Below are 17,262 nucleotides of genomic sequence, written 5' to 3'. Positions count from 1 at the left end.
TTACATCCTCTCCTTTCTTCGGGGGGTCAAATGGATCAAAACCCTCCGAGTCTTCGTCCGTTCCACTTGGAATCGTTGCCCGTCCAGTTCTTTGGAGTAACGGGCCCGGGTGCGCTTGTGCATCCCTGACATGACGTCCTCGACCAGGGCCTGGGGTATTTTCCGGTCCTTCGTGTCGACCTTCCATCCCGTCGGTGCCACAACCCACTCCGCTGGTGCTGCTTCGCTGGTGGTCGCGTTGGTCGGGGCTCGTGAGTACCGCCGACGAAAGAGGGGACGGTTGTCCTCTTCGTCCGATGTTGCCGGCTCCCAGGTAGGCCGTTGGACAGTCTCGGGTGAGGTGTTCCGCCTTGGTTGACGCTGGGAACTGTCGTTGCGGTTGTTCCGCGTGTAGTTTGCCGCTTCTGGTTGTCGGTTGCTGGTCCGGTCATCGGTGGTCGCTTCCAGCTCGACGCGCATGCATCGAGCCTCCTCACGACCCCTGAGTGCTTGCCGTGACTCTCTCGGTACGTTGAACATTGAGCTCATCGTCTCTCCCGGGGGTAGGAAGATATCCACAGTAGTAGTGGTGTTGCGGGTCACTCGGGCACCATAGGGAGTGGTGATGTGCTGGTAGTTTTCGGCAGATGCTACCACTTCCCGGTAATAGACTTGCTCGTCGTCGCTGCTGGACTCGCTGGCCGGACTGGCTGTGTAATGCTCCAGCTCAGTCTGCGGCTCGGCGGGCTTGTATACCCCTCGTCCGCTCCTTGGGTCGCGTCGGGGTTCCGGCTTTGGTGACCTGGAGTAGGAGCCGCCGTCTTGATGGCCCTGGAACCGGGGCGGATATGCGGGGCCTCGAAAGCCGCGGTGAGGTGGTGCGTCCTCGTCGTACACCTCGCGCACATTGTCGGGATAGTGCCGTTCCGGTGGGGTGTCGCTCTCCGAGCTGGGAGGTGGTGGTGACTCTTGCCAGTCCCACTCATCCCGCTGCAGTGTTGTCCTGAATCGTTCGTCGGGCTGGCCGTCGTCGTTCTCCGGCTCGGATGAGGCCACTCGTTGTCGTGAGCGCTGCTGGCTGGGGACGGGTCATCTGGTGACTGGTCGTCGTCGTTCTCTGGCTCCGATGAGGACAGCCACTCGTTGTTGGGAGCGCTGCTGGCTGGGGGCGGGTCATCTGGTGACTGGCCGTCCTGGTCTTGGGGAAGGTATGGGGACGTAGACTTGTCGTCCTCCCAATCCTGCTCCGGCGGCGATTGCCACGCACTGCTTCCAGTATTTCTCTCCATCTTGGCTTAACGAAAGTTGTTGTTGCTGTGGAAGATAAAATTTCTTGTTAATAACTTTGTTTTTGCAGGTTTTTATTCCGCTTTAGAGGTTTGGCTTGCGCGTAAGGTAAACTAGTGGGGTCTCTGGCTAATACCCCTTATTATCTAATTTACTCGTCCAAGTAAGTGCGCCATGTCTTCTGGCTCATACTCAGGAAGTGGGTCACTACTTGGGCTTGGCGAGTGCTCTCTTGGTTAATCCTGAGGGTTGTGGGTAGCCTCGAGGATGTCTGTGTCGTCGTCGTCGTTGTTCGCTGCATCAGTGTGGTACTCTTTTAGGTCGGCCACGTTGGCAACTTGTCTCCTCCGGCTTCCCACACGTTGGATGCGCACGACGTATGTGGATACGAACTTGACCATCTTGAATGGTCCGTCGTATTTCGGTGCTAGTTTTGCAGCAAATCCTTCGGCAGCTTTCGAAAGGTGATGCTGTCGAAGTAAGACAAGGGATCCTAGTTTCGGTCTCCATTCTCTGCGGCGTAAATAGTAGTGGCGTTGTTGATCTTGCGTGGCTCGTTGCATGTTGGACTGTGCTATGGCGAATATCTCCCTCAAACGGGCTGCTTTCTCGGCAGGCGTTTGAGATTCGCTTCCAGTGGCTGGCGTCACCTCGTCGTATAGTGCGCTTGGGAGTCTTGGCTCTCGCCCTTGTACTACGAAGGCTGGACTGAAACCAGTAGAGTCTGAGACGCTGGAGTTGATGGCCAGAGTAATCTCCGGCAGCAACTCGTCCCAGGTGTTTTGATCGCCGTTGATGAACTGCGATATCATCGTTTTGATTGTCCGATTTGCCCTTTCTGTTGGGTTCTCCTGGGGGCAGTACGGTGCTGTATGCTGGACGTCGACTCCCCATTCCTTTAGGCAGTTCTTGAATATCCGACTCGTGAACTGTGTGCCGTTATCGCACACGAAGAGTTTTGGGACTCCAAACCTGCTGAGGACTCGTTCTCTAAATGCTCGTACCAGATGGGTGGCAGTGGCCTTTTTAAGGGGGACCAATTCGACCCATTTCGAGAACAAATCGAAGAAAACGAGTAGTGTAGTGTTACCGTGCTTGGATCTGGGTAGAGGTCCGACGAAATCAGCGCATAGTGTCGTGAATGGCTCATCGACTTGCCTCGTGAGCATTCTTCCAGCTGGCTTCTGTTGATTGACCTTAAATCGTTGGCAGCTTTCACATTTCTGAACATGACGTCGGGCGTCTCGATACATCCCTGGCCAGTAGTACCGCTGGGATAACCTGATGATCGTCATGCGGATGCCTTGATGACCCGCTGTTGGAGCGTCATGGCACTCTTCGAGAACACGGCGACGATGATTCCTAGGGACACAGAGCTTCCACGGGACGTAATCGTCGTCGTTTGGCCTGTGACCCAGGTTTCGGTACAGTTGTCCATTTTCCAGGGTGTACTCCGAGAACTTCTGTGGATCTTCCTGTACTTGCTTGATCTTGTTCGTAATCCACGGGCAAGATGATTCTCCTTCTGCGTCAATTCGATACATGTTTTCCAGAGGCTGTCTGGAGAGTGCGTCGGCCACGACGTTTTGCTTTCCGGCTCTGTAGCGAATGTCGAATTGATATTGTTGCAATTCCAGCGCCCATCGTGCAACTCTTCCTAGGGGACTCTCGAGTGTATTTAGCCACTTGAGTGCCAAGTGATCGGTCACCACCTCGAATCGGTAGCCCTCCAGGTAGCACCTCAGCTTCCGGATTGCCCAAATCACAGCTAGACATTCCTTGTCGGTAGCAGAGTAATTCTGCTCAGCTTTGCTCAGTCTGCGACTGATGTATGAAATGACCCGCTCCTGCCCATCGATCTCCTGCGTTAATACCGCACCGATCCCGAGATTGCTAGCGTCCGTTTGTAGTACGAACTTGTGGTTAAAATCCGGGCATGCTAACACTGGAGCTGTGGTGAGTAAAGATTTCAAATTATTAAAAGCTGTTTGCTGTTCTTCGCCCCACCGCCAGACTCTTCCCTTTTTGAGTAGTTGGGACATTGGCTGCACGACTGCAGCGAAGTTTGGCACGAATCTGCGATACCAGGATGCCATCCCAATACATTGGCGAAGTTCCTTCAAGTTCGTTGGAGGCTCCAAGTTTCGTACAGCAGAAACTTTGTCAGGATCCGTGTGAATGCCCTGGTTGCTGACCAAATGGCCCAAGTATTTCAATCTCTGTTGGAAGAACGTGCATTTCTCTGGATTGATTCTGAGATTTGCCTGACGTAGTCGTCTGAAGACCTCGCGCAAATTTCTGATGTGGTCATCAAAGTCCTTGCCGATGATAATGACGTCATCCATATAGGCGAAAGCGTTGGGTTCCATGTCTGTGCCCAGGACTGTGTCGAGAGTGCGTTGAAACGTAGCAGGCGCCGAGTGTAGTCCAAATGGCATGACGCGCCACTGGAATAGACCCCGACCCGGTACAGTGAACGCTGTACATTCACGGCTGTCATCAGCCATGGGTATTTGCCAATAGCCATTCTTCAAGTCCAGTGTGGTTATAAACTTTGCGTTGCGTAGTCGCTCCAGTATGTGGTTAATGCGCGGCAGAGGGTACGCATCAGGAATTGAACTTTCATTGAGTTGCCGGTAATCCACACACATACGCCACTTGCCATTCTTTTTCCGAACAAGCACAATGGGAGCGCTGTGTGGGCTCCGAGAAGGCTCTATTAATCCTTGCTCCAAGAGTTCATCCACTTGTTCATTGATTATACGTTGCATGGCCGGATTTCTTGGGAAGTATCGCTGCTTGATTGGGCGATTATCTCTCATGACGATCGAGTGCTTCGCCATATGCGTGACTCCACTGAGCGTGTCAAATCTTGGTAGCTCCTCGTCTAGGAACTGTTGAGCTTTGAGCTGTATGTCCCGTGGCCATGGTTCTGCCGGTTCTCGTTGTAACACCGAGTCGTAATCTGGTTCCTCGGGTTCTTCAGCCAATTCAGTGACGTCGAAGGGGCTGGCCTGCGTAGTCGTGGTCGTTGAGGGACTCTGTGGTTCCTTGTTCTCCTCATTGTCATCTTCATGCTGTTGACAACACCTCTCTATGGCCTGCCGGCTAGTGACGGGTACGCTTGTATTCTTGGCTGGTGCAGGGCGCGGCGATGTGACCTTGGTTGTGCTTCTTCTCCGGCTAGTGGGTAGATCAGGATTCTCGTTGTGCATAGGGGCTTCTGGTTCGCCTGGTCCAAGTTTCAGGCAAACGGTCCCGCATTGTATCATCGTGCCAATAGTCTGTAGGAAATCGATACCTAGGATAACGGGGTCGAGCATGTTGGGCATAACCAGGAATGTCATGCGAACAGTGCGATTGTCTAGGCGTACGCTCGTGTGTAAGGCTCTGCTTATCTCGCATCTGGAGCCATCGGCAAGCCGAATGTTCGTGCTGGCGCTGCGGATTTCGTCCTGTCGAGCCACCGTATCAAAGCACGTTTCGCTGATGAAACTGCGAGTTGCCCCGGTGTCTATTGTGGCAACTATGCTTTGACCGCTTATCTGGATTCTGGCCACAATGCGTCCTTCGCACATATACATCTGGCTATCTAGGCTGGGGGTGTTGCTTGCGCTGTCTCCGCTGGGTTCCCAGTCAAGCGGAGACGCTGCTCGTTTCCCGATGCTCGCTGTGGGCAACAGGCAAGGGTTCGTACGCCTCGCCGTCCACATTCCCAGCAGAACAGTACCCGTCTGTTACGGCACTGATCCTGGAAATGGCCCTGCTGGCCACAGTTCCTGCATGCTCGTCGAGCGTCGCCCGGAACATGCGAGTCCTGTGTCATCATTTGGTTCGCTGCGTCCAGACTGCCACCTTGCCGCATTCCCGGCACCGCCAACGTCATCGTCGGTGGTTCCAGCCGCGGCATCGGTCGTCGGAACGGATTGCGTGGCGTCTCGAATGTTGTTGGTCTCGTGTTTCCGTCGCGGCCATATGTTGCAGCGGTAGGCGTATGCGCCCTGCTCGGTGAAGTGTTGGCGAAGGGTGCGGCCATGGGCGTGCGCCTCTGACCACGCTGCTTGACACTCTCCAACTCTCCAATGAGTTGGATAAGATGAGGCAGCGTCCGGAATTCATGGCGGCGTACATATAGCTGAAATTCTGGCAAAGTGTTTTCATAAATGCGATCTAGTTCTTGGGCCTCGGTGTACCCGGCATGATGCATGAGTGCTCGCAGCTCTACGACAAAATCTTTAAAATTTTCCCCCTCTACTTGGAAGCGAGTTCTTATCTCGTCTTCTAGCCGCTGAAAATACTTGGAGGGCAGAAAAAATTCTAGAAATTCTTTTCGAAAGGTTGCCCATGTTGCATTCTGGAGTCGGCTTGTGCGGAACCAGAGTGCAGCTTTCTCAGTTAGAACCTCCGGCATGGCGCGCGGCAGGTCGTCGAACTCGATGTCGTAGGAAACAGCCCGTTCTTCGAGTTGTTCTATAAATGCCAGTGGGTCTGTGCACCCGTTAAAACGAAGTCCCCATTTTCTTATGCGCTCTGGACTTGTATTATGACATGCCATTGAGGCCGTAACATTGCCTGCTGTGGGCCGGTTCTGGTTTGGTTCCTCGAAGCGTATTGCGCGACTTGCGGTCGATGAGTTTGGCTTTGGTTGCCAATTTGGGAACAGCCGATCATTAATGGGCGAGAGATATGCAGGCGAAGCAGTTCCGGGTATCTGGAAATCGCGCGGCGCACCCGTCATCGATGTGCGCGGCAATTGTCCAGACTCAGGAACTGGGGCTGGTACGAATTTCGACGTATAATGCCGTTCGAGATCCGCCAACCGAGCCCAAGTTTCGCGCTGCAATGCCTTTCCCGCAATGAACGTCGCGAAATTCTGTTTTAAATCGTCGAGTTGGTTCGCCGTGTCGAACCCGAACTCGACTGAGAACTCTTCCAGTTCTGTTTGCGACCGGCTATAAATCCAGCCGGTTCCCACCCCAGGGTTTCTAGTGACTACTGGAACGTACTCACCCTGAATTTCTGGATTCATCTTTGTTCACTTTCTTTTCTTACTGTCTTCTTATTGCTGGTGGATGGTTTTGTTTTAATGGATTTATTTGCATGTGTCCTTGTATCGTTGTATTGTTTCAATGTAAAAAAAATCACTTTCATTTATTTTTATTTATTTATTTATTTATTTATTTTATTTTATTTTTTTTTTTTTTTAAATTTATTTATTTATTTTGTTCCAGCTATTGTTTATTGTTGTTCAGGTTTTGTTCACACTTAAAAAAAACCAAAAATAAAATACAAAATAACCATGGAGGCAATGTGGCGAACTGGATCGGCTCACTGGTTCGTCTGTCAAGTGACATGGCACATCACTGACGACCCTGCACATCACTGATGACGTCACTGCCTCTATGCACTTTTCGTTTGCACATTCGGCTTTTATTTTGTCACTGCCGCTTTTGTTGTTGTTTTACGCTCACTGTGCTGCGTTTGTTTTGTTGTAAATTCTTATTCACTGTTCTTATATTGTTGCTTTCGTTGTAATATTATTGCTTGGTGTTCGCTGTTGCTGCGTATTGTCACTACACTGTGTTGTTGGGTTTGTTTTGTTCACATAAAAAAACAAAAATAAAATTTTTCTTGTGTGATAATTTGCACTGGGTAGACTTTTGTTGGTATCAAAAAAAATATGTAAAAAAAAAGTATTATATTCTTCTATTATGTTGTCCTTTTTTTTTCACTGTTTCATGTTTTCTCACTGTGTTCACTGTACTGCTTTGCTTGTTTTATTTTTTTTTTTCACTGTGTATCGTCCACTTTATTGGACCGCTCGTTGTTGGATTTATATACTTTAAATATATATTTTAATTATTTCACTGTGTCAGTTTTGCTTGCTCACTATGTCTTACTCGTTGTTGTTGTTATTTTGGCACTGTATATAAATGTTCACTGCTCTGCTTCGGTCATTGCTTGTTTCACTTAATTTTTTCTTAGCGCTGCTCTTTGCGCGACGGCGGCGTCGGCGTCAAGAGAGCGCGAGCGGGATCGAGAGAGAATACAGCCGGTGCTGCGCTGCTCAGCTCGTGTCGCAAGCCGTTAGGTCGAGCAAAGCAGCGAGAGCGCCGGTGGTTGGATTTGCTTGTATTTGCTTGTGTGTTTGTACGTGTGTTTGTACGTGTGTTAAGCCGTTGCTTGGGCTTCTGTATGTGCATTAAATTTGGCATGTGCCAAATTTCCTATGGTGCGGCTTCTATGATAATTTCCTAACCTACAGTGGCATCGAATATGGGACTTTAATCCATTTTTCCCTTAATTTTCTTTCAGCGTTGTCACAGGGTCCCTGCTCGGGCGCCACTTGTAAAGAAGTTTTATTTCCAGCTGGGGTATAACTCAGCTGTCCAGGGTTCATTACAAGAAAATTTATAAATGTGACGGGACCATGCGACAAGAGGGACTCGATGCACACTGTAGGGTGTCAGTCGCCTTGCGGCCGGTAGTTTTGGCGTTATGTCTGCATGCTCATGCGCTGCAAACTAACCTCCAAAACTCCGTTGGTCGAGTGGACTATTTCATCTATCGCGGTTCATACACGCTATACATGAAATAGGCCCACTGTAGCCGCTGGTGCTGGAGAATGCGGGGCGGACTAGGGCTCGTTTTGACGTTATATTGCCGGCTCATACGCAACAATATAACAATCAACACTTGTTCGCTTTTTCAGTCACAACTTACATATATTCGGACTCGAGCCTGGTATATATGTAAGTTGCGCTCATAGCGTGGGCGGATTTCTTAAATATTCTTAAGATTGCCTTTTATTCGGGATTTCGCTGCCATTGGCCCTACATTGCACCACGTTTATTGGCTGATTTCCAAAACTTACGTGGATTTGATCCTATGTCTCGCTGCTAACACACGTCTGGTCGTCTTGATGGTCGCCGAAGAAGAGAGCGAGCTTCCGTTTTCGTTCGCCCTTCTCGCCTTCGTTCGTGTGACCTAATTCTCTTTTTCTAAAATCCCTATACACGCGTGGGCGGTGATGCCAGCTCGTTTATCCTTCCCCTATTCAAAAGATCTTTGCTGCGTAACCCTTTCTGTATGTAGTGTGGTGAAATATAATTGAAACTTACATCTAGTAGCATAGAAACTTCAATGTGAAACCTTAGATCTAATAACAGTAGTGGAATCTTAAGACTAGTAACAAAAGTTGGCACTATTCAGAACCGTGCAAGAAATAATACAAATAGAAAAATCTTAGAGCTAATACAATTTGTGGCGCAGAATTTTACTGCGTTACAATATGTACATACATTCACACATTATTGTCTTATATTTTGCTTTGGTTATTTCAATCGTGTGCACGCAACTCCACGAACTGTTGCTTGTATGCACATACATACATACATATGTATGCGAGTGTGTGACTGTGAATCCCCAACTGTTTCAAACAAACTTTAGAGCTTGTTTTTCCTTTAACCAGCGAATCCCTTCTTAGTGCGCACCTTCACTATGATAGGATACTTGAGTCCAAATTTCAGCTTTCTAGCTCTTACCGTTTGGGCTGTGCGTTGATTGCCAATCAGTCAGTCAGTCAGTCAGGACAAACTGTTTTATATATATAGAGATGTACATCTCGCAGTAAAGAGCAGGTAGGAAGAACTACTGCGACATAAAACAACTCAAGGTCTCATTGGTCTCAATTCATAACTAATGCGGCGTTTATTTTAAATGCATATGCATACATATGTATGATTGTATGTATATTTTCATGAAATTGCGGGCGAGGACAAAACTAAAAGCATGTACATACATATGTATGTTAATAGAAAATTTAACTTAAATTATAAATAAATAAAAAACAGTATACTGATTTCTTTAATTTTTCGCTTCATGCGATACTTCAGACTTTATTTATATTATTTTATATATGTATGTATGTATGTTTTTGAAAATAGGACCCTTAATGAGGATTTTGGGTCTGGAGACTCCATGGCACCCAGTTGCCTTCAACGAATTGTGCCGGCTGCCATATTCCGCTGTCCGGCTGCAGTGCAAAGGGTGCAACCGGCGGGTGCTGCTGCGTAATTTTCAATTTGATATCGCGCATCTCCTTCTGAAGCCTCATCAGCTGCTGGTTTTGTTTTTTTAAAACAACGTTTATGCTCTTAATTTGTTGTTGGAGCTTCTGTTGAATATTTTTATTTACTTTCATTTGAAGCTGTTTCGGCTTTATTTGTTTTTGTTGTTGGGGTTGTTGTTGTTGAGGCTGTTGTTGTTGGGGCTGTTGTTGTTGGGGCTGTGGTTGTTGGGGCCGTGGTTGTTGTATATATTGTAGTGGAGAGTTTTGATATTGCTGTTGGGACTGTGGGATGTTGTTGTATTGCTGTTGGGGATACAGTTGTAGAACGTTTAGTTGCGGCTGCACTTGACGTTGAGGCTGGAGTTGCTGTTGTTGAGGCTGCAGTGGCTGTTGTTCTTGCTGCAGTGGCTGTTGTTCTTGCTGAAGTGGCTGTTGTTGTTGCTGCGGTTGTTGGAATGCTAGGTACTGTTGTTGGTGCTGCAAATGTTGCTCAAACCAGCGATACTGTTGCTGCATCTGCACCTGGTGCGCTTCATTTTGTTGCTGCAGTATCTGCACCCACTGCACCGAGTCCGTCGGCAAAGTTCGTCCTCTTTCGTTGACGTTCATTTTTAAATTGAATTAGGGATCGATGGTCAATAATAAACCGATGTTTGACTGCGATATATCGAATATTGAATATTTCGATGTCGATTCATACAATCGATTGATTTGATGCATCGAGAATCGAGGTTTTTTTTCTATCTGACATATAAAAGTTCTTATTATATTTAAACTAATATTTGTGTTTAAGTTTAAATGAAAGCAAAATTTTCAATATTCACTTAATAGTTGTGATATGTATGTATGTGCAAGGTAACAGAAAACAACCTTAGTATCAGGAGCTCATCATGCAAGAGTTCACATTTGTTTCGCTGCACGTTGTAGTATGACGTTAATAAAGCTCCAGTAAGGCGATGTGATCCAAGCTTTCTGGAAGTATTGCATGATTTTCAAATGACAGGCTTTTTTTGAACGGCTAACACAAAAACGAACCGTTTGCCAGCCAAGCGTTTTAAAAAAAATACATTTTATGATAATTTTGTTTTATGTCAGTGACATTCGTGCAACTAAAGTAAGTTTATTTGTTTTTATTAGTAAATTTTTGGTTGGGAGCATTTAATAAAATTAAATGCGATATATCGAAAATATCGATACTTGTGTTGATATATCGTAATACATGTCGAATACAAATACATCGAGAAACATCGTTTGAGAGTTATTGATTATAATACTGTATTCGATTGTTCACTGTACATATACATACATACAAATGTATTTGTATGCATACGGTAACTGTAAACTTTTGGCATTTTGCCTATGCAATTAACAGCCGAAAATGATCAAAACGAAGTAAGAAGTGCGAGCCAATAACTTGAATTTGTTGTTGTTTTTCGTTTTAATTTTGATTTAAAACCATAGAACTCTATTATTACAATCAAACAACAGTGTTCGATTGTCCAATGTATATATACATATTTACATACGAATGTACAAATGTACATGCAATATACATACATACACAGGCATATATGTATACATACATATGTACAGAGTCTTTTCTGTTTCTCTTTCCTTTTTCAACCGTACGTAGAGAACCGCACACACAGACACCCACTGGTGCTTGTATGTGTGTGTGTGTGTATGTATACTTAGTTGTCCCCAACTGTTTCATTTTAAGGGTTGTTTGTTATTTGCCAAAAACCTATTTCTATATTTTGAAAATCGTTGAATGCCAAGTTGTAGATCTAGTTATGCTGATTATTTAAACCAAATATGAAATCAATCGGACCAAATTTATAACACAAACTTTTCATTTGAAAAAGTGAAGAAATACTAAAACTCCAATAATTCAAGCTCCAAGACAAATTTTAAAAAACCGAGTATGCAGTTTTGTTTGTATTCTTTTATAGATCATAAAAACCGAATTTGAAGTTTGAAAATTTTTCAAACAAACTTTGGGGCACGTTTTCCCCTCTTTGGCGTTCGAATTTTTCAAAATCCCTTCTTAATGCGCATCTACACAATGTATAAAAACATATGTATGTACAAATGTACATAGAATGTACGTAAGAATGTACGTACATACATTCAAACAAATAAAATTTTGATAATGCACGATGCGTATAAATAATAATTTATGCATATGATTAATAAATAAATACTTCAACAAATCCAACTCAGTTAAAATTTAAAGCGAAATAGTGCGCCATAATAATGAATGTGTGGTCGACTTCATATTTCGAAATTTTATCTAGGGGGAGTAACGCCCCCCCAGGCCTACCTGCGTACTGTTGATGTTTTATGTTTTAGTGTATAGAGTAAAGAAAAGTTCGATTTATGTATTTATTTTCAAAATTTTTTTTATGCAATTGGCTCTACTTATATTGAGTATGCACTACAAATTTGGAGCTCGTCGAAAAAAAAGTAACAACATATCGTATGAAAACAAGAAAGGAATGCTAAAGTCGAGCAGGCTCAACTCTTAAATACCCTGTACCACCCCACAAAAAAGTAATTTAATTAATTAATTAATTAAATTAAATTAATTAACTAAATTAATTTAATTAATTAACTAAATATTAACTAATTAAATATAAAATATTCCATGCATGCATACATACATTTACATTTACATCAGAATCGTGCCTTATGCGTGTTTGTGTACTTGTACATATGTATGTGTGGCAACCTCATTCGCCACTATTGGTATCACTACCGATGGCAACTCCGATGGCAAGACTTTCGATGTGATCTATCGACGCTACGGCCTTGCCCGCGCTACAACACGTATATAATATATTGAACATTATCTTGTAAAGTATTGTATTAAATAAAGTGTATATAATACTAATAGATGGCTCTTGTATTCGCCATAGTGGTGACCCCAACATTTTTGAATCATACGTAAAACTAAAACGTTTCACATTGTAGCGCATGAAACAACATAGATACGACCTACGCTCCCTTACAAGAAAAAAACTAATTTTCCAAGACGAACCTTCTACAAGCAACATGAGTGAGTTGGAACAGGCAATCAAGGATCAGCTACGTTTGCTTCAGAGCGAAATGGACACATTACGTGCTGTTCAACAACCAAGCAATGGGGCAAATCAATTTGCACCGCCACCGCAACGCTTGCAAATACAGGTACCCAAATTCACTCGCAGCAATCCACAACTTTGGTTCGCACAGGTGGAACGCGCTTTTCGCCTTAACAACGTCCATGCTGATGTAGATAAATTTGACCTGGTCACAGTACAGTTAGAGGAAGACATCGCACTGGTCGTGGCTGATTTAGTAACCAACCCACCGGCTAACGACAAATACGCTGCTCTTAAAACTCGTCTCCTGGAAAAATTTGCCGAAACGCCTGAATCTATGTTGCGTCGTTTGTTACAAGGGGGAGAGACGGCTGGCATGAAACCGTCCGGAATTTTGGCGCACATGCGTCGGCTGGCCCCAGATCCCAAGCACGAAAATATAATCCTTACACTGTTTCTTGCAGAGATGCCGGTGTCCATTCGACCAATACTCTCGGTGTGGGAAGAAACCGATCTTGACAAACTTGCCAGGATTGCTGACAAGATGTTAGAAGCTGGCGGAACAAATACTACATATTCTATGGCTGCCGCCGAAGACTCCGTTAGCGCAATCGCTTCCCCAAAATCAATCACAGATCTAACAGAGGCTATTCGTACACTGTCAGAAAAGGTCGAGAAACTGCAAACCAATGTTACACATCTCAAACAAAATCGTTCACGTAGTCGATCACGTGAAATGGCTAAAACAATCCACAAAAAGGCAGACGAACAACAGCCAAAGGTTTGTTTTTATCATCAGACTTTTGGCAAGGATGCCCGTAAATGCCAGCCTGGCTGCTCTCAAAATCAAGCTTTAAACTAACAAAGCTGTCATCGAACGCGCTGGTAGGCGACAGCAAACAATCTTCCAGCGATATAGTCAAACCACCTACAACTCTAAAGGAAACTCGTCTACATATTTTCGACCAAGCAACACAAACTCGATTTCTGGTGGACTCGGGATCAGTGGTGTCTGTGATACCGCGATCTGCAGTCAAACAGAAGACTCAACAAAGCGATCTCCTCTTGTATGCCGCAAATCAATCCATCATTCATACTTACGGCAGACAAGTTATCCAACTGAAGCTGGGACTGCGTCGCGACTTTAGTTGGCCCTTCATCATAGCTGATATACACACTGCTATAATTGGTGCGGATTTCCTTATTAACTTTAAACTCATCATCGATCTCAATAATCAGCAACTCATCGACTCAACGACTGGATTAACTACAGGCGCCCGTTTGATGAAATCTGATCAACCTGCAATCTCAACAGTACAAAGCGCTGATGACTTTCGAAATCTTCTCAAAGAATTCGTGGAGGTTACAAGACCGCCAAACTTATCTACACAGACTGACTCTGAGGTCCGTCATTTCATCGAAACAACTGGTAGCCCAGTCGCTGATCGACCTCGGCGCCTCGCCGGCGAAAAACTTTTAGCTGCAAAAACAGAAATCAATTTTCTCATCAAACAGGGAATCTGTCGACCATCAAAGAGTTGCTGGTCCAGCCCTCTGCATTTAGTAGCCAAAAAGGATGGTAGTTGGCGCGCCTGCGGGGACTACCGCAAATTAAACGCTGCTACAATTCCAGATCGTTATCCGATCGCGCACATTTACGATTTTTCAGAACAGCTAAACGGAAAAACGATCTTCACGGCACTCGACTTGGTGCGTGCATATTATCAAGTACCAATGGCCGAAAACGATATCAAAAAGACTGCTGTTTGTACACCATTTGGCCTTTTTGAGTTTCTAAGGATGCCTTTTGGATTAAAAAACGCTACCCAAACCTTCCAAAGATTTATGGATAATCTATTTCGTGGATTGGATTACGTATACTGCTACATAGATGACATCCTCATAGCCTCTACGACAGCTGATGAACACGAAAAGCACCTCAGCACAGTTTTGGAGATTTTGCGAAAACACGGCTTGTGTATCAACGCCAGCAAATGTCAGTTCGCAAAATCCGAGGTTCGTTTTTTAAGTTATACTATTAACGAAAACGGTATAAAGCCACCCAACGATCGCATAGAAGCAATTTTGAACTACGCCAGACCGGATACCATTTGTGAGCTAGGTCGCTTTCTTGGAATAATAAATTATTACCGCCGTTGCTTACCTCATGCGTCCCATATTCAGGCACCTCTTTCTGAGCTCACAAGAGACATCAAAAAAAATGACAAACGCAAAATTACATGGACTCCTGAGTTGACAAAAGTTTTTGAGGACTGCAAGTGCAGCGTGGCGGATGCGACGCGGTTGGCGTATCCAATGACTAAGGCAATATGGGCTTTAGTTTGTGACGCTTCTGACGTTGCCATTGGAGCTTCCCTCGAGCAACAAGTCGACGACATGTGGCAGCCACTGGGTTTTTTTTCTAAGAAGCTAACCAAAACGGAACAAGGCTACAGCACCTACGACCGTGAGTTGCTTGCCATTTATGAAGCAATCAAACACTTCAAACATCTTCTCGAAGCACGCGTTTTTGTCATTAAAACGGATCACAAACCATTGACCTTTGCTTTCAACCAACGACCAGAGAAGGCATCCGATAGACAGCTGAGGCAACTAGATTTCATATCACAATTTTCGACCACAATTGTACACGTGAAAGGCGAACAAAACGCAGTTGCAGACGCACTGTCGCGACTGTGCGAAATAAAGATGCCGACCACAATCACCTTCTCCAGTATAGAAGCAGCTCAAGCTTCTGACACTGAGCTGAGTGAGCTACTAAAAGGAACAACAGCATTACAGTTGAAATCAATTCGGAACGATGACAACACAACCATTTTCTGCGATGTTTCTACAGGCCACATACGTCCATACATACCCAGAAGTCTGCGTCATCAGGTGTTCGTTTCTGTACATGGATTGTCACACCCTAGTGGCAGAGCAACACTTCAGCAACTACGGAAACAATATGTCTGGCCATACATGAACAAAGACGTTTTATATTGGTGTAGAAATTGTCTCCCATGTCAGAGGGCGAAAATTCACAAGCACAATTCCTTGCAGCCTCGAAAAATTGACGTTCCCGACAAGAGATTTGAGCATGTCCATATGGACATAGTCGTATTGCCACTTCAACAAGGTTTTCGTTATTGTTTAACAATGATTGACCGATTTTCACGCTGGCCTGAAGCCATACCGCTTCGCGACATTACAGCAGAGACGGTTGCATCGGCATTCTGGACACATTGGATTGCTCGTTTCGGCACACCTAAAACTCTGACAACCGATCAAGGTACCCAATTCGAGTCTGCGTTATTCAAGGAGCTTATTAAATTGATTGGTGGACAACATATTCGTACAACGCCTTACCATCCACAATCCAATGGCCTCATCGAACGATGGCACAGATCGTTCAAAACAGCCCTTATGTGCCATTCCGATTCTCCTTGGACGGAAATACTACCCACTGTGCTACTTGGATTGCGGTCATGCTACAAACACGATTTGAAGGCGTCTGCAGCAGAAATGCTATATGGCGCACCGTTAAGATTGCCGAATGAATTCTTCGACGACATTGATGTTGCTGCTGATTCTGATATTTTCATCACTAAGTTTCGCAGCCATATGCGACAAGTACGCCCAACAGCAACATCGCATCACATCCGAGACAAATTATTCTTACAAAAAGGAATCAACGACTGCACACATGTGTTCATAAGAGTTGATTCCGTCAAACAGCCGTTGCAGCCGCCATATACTGGTCCCTACGAACTGGTGCGAAGAGAAAATGATCGTGTCTTTATCATCAAGAAAAATGGTAAAGAAGTAGCGATTTCCATAGACAGACTCAAGCCGGCTTTCGTGGTCAAGGACGATGCTGACAAATCACACAAACTTCAAAAATCTGAGTCCAAGCCAACACGCACCTACGAAAAACATTTTCGCGTACGGTTTTCCCAGCCTTTACCGTGACAGGTTTTATAGAGGGGGAGTACTGTGGCAACCTCATTCGCCACTATTGGTATCACTACCGATGGCAACTCCGATGGCAAGACTTTCGATGTGATCTATCGACGCTACGGCCTTGCCCGCGCTACAACACGTATATAATATATTGAACATTATCTTGTAAAGTATTGTATTAAATAAAGTGTATATAATACTAATAGATGGCTCTTGTATTCGCCATATATGTATGTGTGCATTGGGCCTGGTTATATGGCTATAACTTTCTTTCCGATTTTATCATAATGAAACTTGGTATACGGATATATAATTACTAACCTAATGTGACTACCAAATTTTAGCTCAAAATTCCAAGAATTACGGGAGTTATAGAAAATCAGTAATAGGGGGGGAGTGGGGGGGCGGATCAGAAAAAATTAACAAACTCGTCCTTTCTCGGTCTCAGGAGAATCTGTATACCAAGTTTGGTTATTCTAGCTCTTATACTTTCGGAGATCCTTGCGTTCATACAGACAGACAGACAGACGGACAGACAGACGGACATGGATATATCGACTCGGCTTGTCATGCTGATCAAGAATATATATACTTTGTGGGGTCTACCAAGCCTCCTTCTGTGTGTTCCATGTGCACTCGCACAAAACTAATATACCCTTGCACCCTTTGGGTACAGGGTATAAAAACAAGAGAGAACGCTACAGTCGAGCAAGCCCGACAGTGTAATACCCTGTACCCAGGTAAACTTCCGTCACTGAGTTATATGCGCCCAAAGCAGCAGCAAGAAGAGGAAGAAGAAGAGCGAACTTGTTGCTGCAGTTTGTGGGGGTTGTACTGGCGAGAATTTGTTTTGCTAATAACTTTTCTTAGAATAGACCA

The 17,262-nt window shown here is 45.1% G+C and overlaps 1 protein-coding gene across 1 annotated transcript; it reads right to left on the bottom strand.

Moving 5' to 3' along the window:
- LOC115624862 (cell surface glycoprotein 1-like) lies at positions 1–1,268 on the bottom strand. Its single transcript, XM_030519708.1, has 2 exons — positions 1,036–1,268; positions 1–982 (listed from the first exon to the last, which is right to left on the bottom strand). Exons 1-2 carry the CDS (start codon positions 1,266–1,268, stop codon positions 1–3), a joined length of 1,215 nt encoding a protein of 404 aa, XP_030375568.1.
- Between the last annotated feature and the right edge of the window lie 15,994 nt (positions 1,269–17,262).

The sequence above is a fragment of the Scaptodrosophila lebanonensis genome, unplaced genomic scaffold, assembly GCF_003285725.1.
Source record: "Scaptodrosophila lebanonensis strain 11010-0011.00,11010-0021.00 unplaced genomic scaffold, SlebRS2 tig00000061-arrow-pilon, whole genome shotgun sequence".
In the NCBI taxonomy this organism is placed as follows: domain Eukaryota; kingdom Metazoa; phylum Arthropoda; class Insecta; order Diptera; family Drosophilidae; genus Scaptodrosophila; species Scaptodrosophila lebanonensis.
Note: the sequence above shows the minus strand (reverse complement) of the source record. Positions and strands in the feature narration are given on the sequence as shown.

What these genes read in the sequence shown, in the direction of transcription:
- LOC115624862 (XM_030519708.1), bottom strand. Translation starts at nt 1,268, where the DNA reads ATGGAGAGAAATACTGGAAGCAGTGCGTGGCAATCGCCGCCGGAGCAG. An exon ending in AGCAGCGCTCACGACAACGA is followed by an intron (nt 983 to 1,035) that starts GTGGCCTCATCC and finishes CGAACGATTCAG; the next exon opens with GACAACACTGCAGCGGGATG.